The sequence below is a fragment of the Priapulus caudatus genome, unplaced genomic scaffold, assembly GCF_000485595.1.
Source record: "Priapulus caudatus unplaced genomic scaffold, Priapulus_caudatus-5.0.1 Scaffold1737, whole genome shotgun sequence".
Taxonomy (NCBI): domain Eukaryota; kingdom Metazoa; phylum Priapulida; class Priapulimorpha; order Priapulimorphida; family Priapulidae; genus Priapulus; species Priapulus caudatus.
This window is the reverse complement of record NW_014578798.1, coordinates 32,777-42,031: the sequence shown is the minus strand read 5'-3', so window position 1 is coordinate 42,031 and position 9,255 is coordinate 32,777. Positions and strand designations below refer to the sequence as shown.

The window sequence follows — 9,255 nt, the reverse complement described above, 5'->3', positions numbered from 1 at the left end:
ACCGACCACCCAGACCAATACTCCTCTATCTATAGCGAAGCGTGATACAATTCTATGTGTGTGAGCACGGGCGTTGGTAGAATTCAGCCTTAGGAATCAACACACGCAGAAGACATATAAGACCATTAGGCGCATGAGACTCTACAGACTACGGACTGAGGCAACAACTGCCCCGCACGATGTAGAGGTTATAACGTAAGCTTACCACGGATTGTTTATCGCTATGATAATATAAGCCAAATGTCTCACGACATAATTAAGTTAAACTTCCGTTTCCTAATACAAGAGTTCAACCGATCACATCAACAGCGCGAATACAAAAACTCAGTTTATTTGGATTAGCATTGCATTGAGGAACATTTCGTAATCACCCATGCTGTTTGCACCAGCGATCAGACGCTCACAAAGCGGAAGGATCTGGAGACCCCAATACCCAGAAACAAAAATTGTCTGCAAACATTTAGCAGATACTTAATCATTAAACTGTATATATTGACTGCAGTAAACCGAGTTGAACCAGAAAACAATACGTAGATCGAGATCGAGAGAAACTAACGACTAACAACAAAATATTCTTCTAACATTCACGAAATACGAGACACGCTGACATCGCGTAACAAGCAAGTTCAAACCACACAAAAAGAATGCAATTCAATACGTATTTATATTTCTATTATATAATCATAACTAGTAAAATAAAAAAAGGCACGTGTATTTTATGTAAAACCACGTCCAGAAACATATACTTAGCCTACATATATTCATATCGATGCGTGTACCAAAACAAACATCTACAAGTAGTTTGTTCTCGTCGTTTGGATATATACAATTTATTCTTGATTGATCATCAGTACGCTCGATCTTTGTGTTCCTGGCAAGCACATAAATTGATGAACGTGTCATTTTTTGATGTGGTTAAACCATCATAAATACGCATAAATTACTGTCATATATACAATAAATGTGTATGAACTTGATAATTTGCTGTCACATGGCTGCTGGATTGGATGAGAATCGTTTACAAAATCCGAATTCATACACATTTATTGTAGGCCTACATGACGTGAATTTCCACATACCATGCTAGTTGATGAAAAAGCGACATGATCATATTTTTTAATTCTGCATTGCAAGAAAATATCACAGACTAACGGATACTCATATAACAGATAACAGATATCCGTTAGTCTGTGATAATATTCTGTACAGCAGCACAAAACGCGAGCGTTATGACTCGTCAAAATAGCCGAAAACAAGAGAGCAATCGCTACTCGTACTCGTACGTGTTTGCTTAGGTATACGCGATGTTTCTGACAACGGGCCCCTAACGTTGTGCGTGAGCATAGATATAGAATACAGTATTCCATATCTATATATCTGTATTCTATATATCTATCAGGGGTTAATAATGACAAAATCTGTTTTGTCAAAATCCGTTCAAAATAATGACAAATTTGTCATTATTAAATTATTAACCCCTGATATCTATGGTTGTGAGCGCCAACTTACGGCAAACAGGTGGCCGATAATGACTGCGATGCCGATCGCGAGCGGCGCCGAGCCACCGAGCGTGCGGCCAGTGTCCAGCGCCGCGCAGACGGTCAGCAGCAGCAAGAAGGTGACGACCGCCTCGACGATGAACGCCTGACCAGCCGTGACGTCAGCGCCGAGCGTGTTGGCCGACAGCGAGCTGTTGAGGCTTGCCGGCGTGACGGCGTCGAGGCACGCTGCGCCGGAGATCGCTCCCGCACACTGCACGAGCACGTAAAGCACGGCCTTGAGCAGCTGAATTCTGCCCGTCATCACCATGCTGACGGTGACGGCCGGGTTGATGTGCGCGCCGCTGACGTCGCCGACGCACCAGACGACCGTGGCGACGGTGAGGCCGGCCGTGAGCGCGATGCCGACGATGCCGTTGAAGAAGGCGGGTTGGTCGGCACCGGAGTGCACGCCGGAGCCGCAGGCGAGCAGCACGAGCAGCAGCGTGCCGACGAATTCAGCAAGCAGCGCCCTCCACAGGTCGAAACATCCGATGCTAGCCATGCTCTTCATCAGCGATCCGCAGCAGCTGAGCTTGATACTCATGACGTACTGTGTGGGGAACGACAGATAGCGTGAATAACACCCAGGATGAAGAACAGACAGTTTGAAAGATAACCAGAGCAACAACGAACGTGTAGCAAATAGTAGGGCTGACTGAAAGTATGTGTAACACACAGTAGAACTAACAGTATAGGGCTGACTGAAAGTATGTGTAACACACAGTAGATAACACCGTCGTCACGTATTCAAACGTGTTCGCAAAAAACTAGTCAAGTTATCTTCCGTCAGCCTGGGTCGTTTTCAAGTCATATTTCCTTGATGTTGACCCTGTGCCATTTCTAGTTGTTATATATTCACTCTGCTTTCATTCATAGTTGCTATATATATTCAGTCTGTTTCATTCATAATTACTATATCAAAAGCGAGTACGTGATAGAGAAAGCAGGAGGAGAGACATAACAGACAGGCAGACAGAGTTAACTAAGCTTGTATATAATTATGATCGTAATTAAATATACTAACCCAATGTTCATCCCAGATGTTGGCTATAAGAGCAGTGCCCAGGGTTCTAGCAGGGTTCATGCTGCAGCCCGTATACGGGATCTGTGTGTTCATACAAATTATTACACATGAGTTCATTACACTTGATAGATACTGCTCGCTCCTCTTCTATAAGGATACAATTCTATTGTGTGAGGCACGCTGGTATTAGTTAGGATACACACGCAGAGACATAAGACATAGCCATAGACGTAGACATGTAGAGGTTATAACGTACTACCACGGATTGTTTATCCTATGATAATATAACCAGAATGTCTCACACATATTAAGTTAAACTTCCGTCCTAATACAAGATGTCAACAATCACATGCAAACGCGAATACAAAAACTCGTTATTATTAGCTTGCATCTGAGGAACATTTCGTAATCACCCATCGCTGTTTGCACCAGCGTCGACCTAAAGCGGAAGGACTGGACCCCAATACCAGAAACAAAATTTGTCTCAACATTTGTCTTAACATTAACTTTGACTCGTAGACCGTTGACAGAAACATCGTGATCGAGATCGAAAACTCCTCACAAATTTCTTCTTAACATTACGAAATCGTAGACCCTCTCGTAACGCAATTACACAAAGAATTGCAATTATAGTAATATTCTATTATATAATCATTAGTAAAACGTGTTTTTATGTAAAACACGTCAGAAACATATATTAGGCTACATATATTATATCGATCGTGTACCAAAACAAACATCTACAAGTGAGTTTGTTCTCTCGTTTTGGATATATAAATTTATTTTGATGAGTCATGACGCTCGAGTCTTGTGTTGCTGTGAAGAATAAATTGATGAACGTGTCATTTTTTATGTGGTTAACCATCATAATACGCATAAATTACTGTCATATATACAATAAATGTGTATGAACTTGATAATTTGCTGTCACATGGCTGCTGGATTGGATGAGAATCGTTTACAAAATCCCATCCTACCACATACTTTCAGTCAGCCCTTACTGTTAGCCTCTAGCCGCGACTACTGTTGCTGGTTTACACGTTACTTTCTAGTCAGCCCTACTGTTAGTTCTACTGTGTGTTACACTTACTTTCAGTCAGCCCTACTGTTAGTTCTTGGACTACTGTGTGTTACACTTACTTTCAGTCAGCCCTACTGTTAGTTCTACTGTGTGTTACACTTACTTTTCATCATGCCCTACTGTTAGCTTACCTGCTGTGTTACACTGTACTTCCAGTCAGCCCTACTGTTAGTATCTACTTGTGTGCCTTACACATACTTCTCAGTTCAGCCCCTACTGTTAGGCCTCTACGGACGTACTTGTGTGTTACACTACTTTATCAGGCTCAAGCCCTACTGCTTTAGTTCTACTGGTGTTACACTTACTTTTCAGTCAGCCCTTACTGTGTAGTTCTACTGTGTGTTACACATACTCTTCATTAGCCCTACTGTTAGCTCTAACGGACTAGCTGTGTAGTTACACTTACTTTCAGTCCGGCCCCTAACTCGCTTGAGCTTCTACTGTGTGTTACACATACTTTCAGTCAGGCCCATATTACCTGTTAGCTTCTACTGTGTGGTCTACAACATACTTTCAGTCGCCTACTATTGGCTACAACGTTCGTTGTTGCTCTGCTTATCTTGCAAACTGTCTGTTCTTCATCCTGGCGTGTATTCACGCCTATCTGTCGTTCCCCACACAGTTACGTCATTGAGGCTATCAGCTCAGCTGCCTGCGCGATCGGCTGATCGAGAGCACTGCCGCTCAAGCATCGGCCCATGTCTTGACCCTGTGGGAGCGGCCGCCTGCTTGGCATGAATGTGTCCGCCATCGCTGCCCTGCCTCGTGCATGCCCTCGGCCTGGCGGCGTCGCGCGTGGCACTCCGGTGCCGACCAACCGCCTTCTTCAACAGGCATCGCTCGCATCAGGCGCTCCCACGGGGCGGGCCTCACGTCCGCCCACGGCGTCGTCTGGTGCGGGTCGCCGACGCATCCCTAGCGGCGCGCACATCAACCCGGCCGTCACGTACAGCATAGCTGATGACGCGCCCCAGCAATTCAGCATGGCGGTCCAAAGGCCGCTGCTCTTACCGTGCTCAGTGCCCGGATGTCTGGCGGGGAGCCCGATCTCCGGCGCCAGGCGCTCCTCGCAGGCGGCGCGTGCGCCACGCCGGCCAAGCCTCGAACCGCAGCTCGCTTCGCGCGCTGGTCCGCCAGACCACGGGCTCCGGGGCAGCTGAGCGGTCAGCGGCTGTGACGTTCAGTCCGGTGGAGCGGGCGAGTCGACCGCCCTTCTTGCGCTGGGCGCTGCTGCAGCGTAATTAGCGTACCCTAATGCTGGCCCGCGGCGCTCGCTGGACACTGGCGCCACGCTCGGTGGCTCGGCGCTGCGCTCGCGATCGCGCATCGCAAGTCATTATCGCGCACCGTTTGCCGTAAGTGGCGCTTTACACACCATAGATATAAGGGTGTAATAATTTAATAATGAACAAATTTGTCATTGCATTTTGAACGGCATTTTAGACAAAACAGCATTTCTGGTCATTATTAAACCCCTGTAGATATGATAGAAATACAGCGATATGATAGATATGCAATACTGTATTCCGCGTTATGGCTATTCGCTCCAGCGCGCACAAACGCTTAGGCCGGCCCGTTTGCTCAGGAAAGCATCGGCACGGTCATCTGCGCTACCGACGCAAACCCAACGTAGGGCGGAGTAGCGCGGAGCAGTAGCGATTGTCTTCTTGGTTGTTCGCGGCTATCTTGACCGCCGAGTCATAAGCCGCATCGGTTTGTAGTTGGCGTGTGGCGTAAGGAAATAATCACCGCAGACTAAAAAAAAAAAAAAACGCGAATCTTGTTATCTGTCTCTGTTATATGAGTATCGCGTTAGTCGTGCTGGAAGTTCTTGCAGATGGCCAGGAATTGAAAAAATGATGATCATGTCCGCGCTTGTTTCATCAGACTAGCATGGGTATGTGGAAGATTCACGTCATGTAGCCTACAATAAATGTGTATTGAATTCNGCAGGATTAGGGCTGACTGAAAGTATGTGTATACACACATTAGAACTAACTAGTAGGGCTTGACATGAAAGAAGTGTAACACACAGTAGAGCTAACAGTAGGGCTGACTGAAAGTAAGTGTAACACACAGTAGAGCTAACAGTAGGGCTGACTGAAAGTAAGTGTAACACACCACAGCTCACACAAAAGACGGCTGACCTGAAAGTACAGTGTAACCACACAGCAGCCTATGAGCTAGACAGTAGGGCTGACTGGAAAGATGTTAATCACACAGTACGAATGAACAGTAGGGGCTGAACGCAATAATTAGTTAAGTGTAACACAGTAGAGCTAACAGTACGGTGCGTGACTGAAAGTAAGTGTATACACTACAGTAAGCTAAAGTAGGGCGGACTTGAAAGTAAGGTAATCATCTACAGTAGAAACTAACCATAGGGCTGAGCCTGATAAGTAAGGTAACACAACAGTAGTCCTAGAGTACCAGAAAAGGCTGACTCGCAAAGTATGTGTTAACACACACGTTAGAACTTATACAGGTAGGGCTACTGAAACGTAAGTTTAACACACCAGTAGAGCCTACAGTAGTACTTGACGAAAGAAGGTGTAATACACACAGTAGAGCTAACAGTAGGGCTGACTGAAAGTAAGTGTAACACAAGTAGAGCTAACAGTAGGGCGACTAAAGTAAGTGTAACACCTACATAGTCCTACAGCTCAAACAAGTAGGCTCGACTGAAAGTAAGGTGTAAGCAGCACAGTAAGTCCTAGAGCTAACGGTTAAGGACGACTGAAATGTAAGTTGTAAGACACACAGTAAGCCTAACAGTAGGCGCTGACCGAAAGTAATGTAACACAACAAGTAGACAAAAAATTAAGAACCAGTATAGCTGACCTGAAAGGGCGAAGGTCGTAAACACACAGTAGACTAACAGTAGGGCTGACTAAAAGTAAGTGTAACACACAGTACAGGTTAGTACAATGTTAGTACAAGGTTAGTACAATTAAGTAACAGATAGTAGAGATAATTGAAAGTAAGCGTACCACTCTCTAAGGGCACAAAAGGTTAACAGTCAGTAAGGGTAACAGATGCTATGTGTAACAGTCAATAGAGGAAATCGACAGTAAGTAAGTACATATTGGTTAATTAGTAAAAGTAACAGACCGCGTAGGTAACAATTAAGCAGTAATGCTGGTGGTTAGTATTGATAACGACTAAATAGTACGAGGCCTCGTCGGCAGGCCTCACGGCTATGAACCTACTTTGATCCTACGCCGATGTCAGACTGCGGGCAGCTATAGGCTTGAGCGCTCGCACATACCCCTTTACGTCACCTCACCCGTTGTTGTTTGCGCAACGCTGTGCCGGATGGCAGCGAATTGGCGCGATGTATCATAACGTCATGTTTTCACGGACGGTTTTTTTTCTTGAAGCGGCGTGACGAATGGCTGACGCCGCCGCGCTTCGCGCTCCGAGCTAACACAGTGCATCGCATCAGCGCTCTACGCTCTTTACCGCGCGTTCAAAGGTTTTCTCTATATCCTGCAGACAGAGATAAGATCATCAGTATTCCTTTCTCATTTATAATCGACGGCGACGAGGCTTTTGCGGTTGCCACCTCCGCCGCCAGCCATCCTCAAATGCTTGCAAACAGGACGGAGCTACTGCACTGGCGTATACTAACTTCAATCCCGACTCGTTAACCTGGACCATGAGGTATGACTGTATATAATATCTCAACGCGCTTACTATGCTAATCGTATAATCACCTGTAACGCACTATACGTACATCCCAGCTACGCTACCGTCACAATCACCTTCGCTCACGCCTACTCTATGTAATCATCCCTAGCGGCACGGCTCACGTATGTAAATTACCATGTAGCGCACTCCCTATGAATACGCTAAGCTACGTCATGAATACGCTACGTCATCACCCTTCTCTCACACCGCCTTGCATATTCAGTTACACTGCCCGAGTTGTTTAAACGGACCGGGAGGTATGACTGTAATATATTATGACGGGGGGCTTTTGCGTTGATAGACTCGGCGGGCTAAGACAAAGTGAATGTTCGGTTCGTAAGATGTTGATCGGTGCCCGATGTGAAGTTAATGCGGAATTGTTATGTAATTCTAAATTTATTTATCATAATACCCCCTTCCCAATCCGCCCTACCTCTCGCTGCTCTACAGACACTCGTACATATCTTATATGTCTAATATCATTTAACACAACTTTGTTACGATTTATCACATAACTGTAATCAATCGCCACACTCGCGTCTATACTATCACAAGGCGCCTATCTTTCCTTCTACATTGTGAGCACATGTTTATTTATTTGCTCGTTTAATTGAGTAATTTTGTCACGCCCCTTGTTATCATTTATCACATATCTATAATCATCTACTACTTATTTACTATAATTTATCACACCCCTATACTTACTATGAACTCTCAGTATTGTTTATTACTCCTCTATAAACGTTATGCCTCTTTTCTGCTATTTATCACACCATTATAATTATTCATTAACTAATGAGTATCATTTATCACAGCCCTTTGTCGACCGACATTACACCTCTATAATCATTTATTTTTCACACCCTTCCAACTATTATCACACTTCCCATACGTATTTACCACACAATTCTGTGTATTTATCACAACATGACAATCGATAATCTATCACACCGAGCCTTGTAATCGATCTTGTGTAACCATTCTCTCTCCCTCCTCCACCCATCTCAGGCCCCTCGATGTCACGGCCCTCCCTTTGAGTAGCCATCATAACAGGTATCTATTTCTCGATTAATCACCACCGTGCATAAACATGACACGCGGCAAAATCAGCATGGCACGACCTACATGCATGCTTCCATATTGCTCAAAGGCATACGCGTTCAGTACGTACGTGTGCTTAGAGGTGGAGGGAACCGGATCCGGGGTTTTATTCACATAATCTCGATTATCAAAATTCGAATCGCGATCGTATTTTTTTTTTGCTGTTTTCTATCATTGCCATGGTGGCACGTGACTGAGCGTGTCTTCTTGTTACATGTTTCATTCTGAGATATAATGAAACTATGCGTATATGCCTGATCTCCTCAACAACACACATGCAATAGAAACAATAACAAACACACGATAACAATACAACAACACAGGCAGCGTTTGCGTGTGTGGCGTGTGTTTGGCGTGCGTAGCGTGCGTACTGCATGCGTGCGTGTGCCTGCGTGTGCGTGTGTGCGTGTGCGCGAGTGTGTGCGTGTGTGTGTGGTTGTGTGTGTACGCGTGGTTGTGTGTGTTTGTGTTTGTGTGTGTGTGTGTGTGTGTGTGTGTGTGTGTGTGTGTGTGTGTAATGTGTGTGTGTGTGTGTTGTGTGCGTGTGGCGGGTGTGTGTGTGGGGGTGGGTGCGGTGCGTGCGTCGTGGCGTGCGTGTGCTGTGGTGTGTGTATGTGTGTGTGTGTGTGTGTGGTGTGTGTGTGGCGGGTGTGTGTGCTGTGTGTGTGTGTGTGTGTGGTGCGGGTGTGTGTGTGTGTGTGTTGTGTGTAAGTGTTGTGTGGTGTGTTGGTGTGTGTGAGTTCTGTGTGTGTGTGTGTCGTGTGTGTTGTGTGTGTGTGTGTGCAGTGTGTGGGTGTGTGTGTGTGTGTTGTGGTGTG

At 45.5% G+C, this 9,255-nt stretch overlaps 1 protein-coding gene across 1 annotated transcript; it reads right to left on the bottom strand.

Moving 5' to 3' along the window:
* Window positions 1-324: 324 nt before the first annotated feature.
* On the bottom strand, window positions 325-7,142 carry LOC106817466 (aquaporin-4-like). Its single transcript, XM_014822133.1, has 3 exons — window positions 6,933-7,142; window positions 1,510-2,091; window positions 325-450 (listed from the first exon to the last, which is right to left on the bottom strand). The coding sequence occupies exons 1-3, from the start codon at window positions 6,987-6,989 to the stop codon at window positions 325-327; spliced, it is 765 nt and encodes a 254-aa protein (XP_014677619.1). The 5' UTR covers window positions 6,990-7,142.
* Window positions 7,143-9,255: the final 2,113 nt, after the last annotated feature.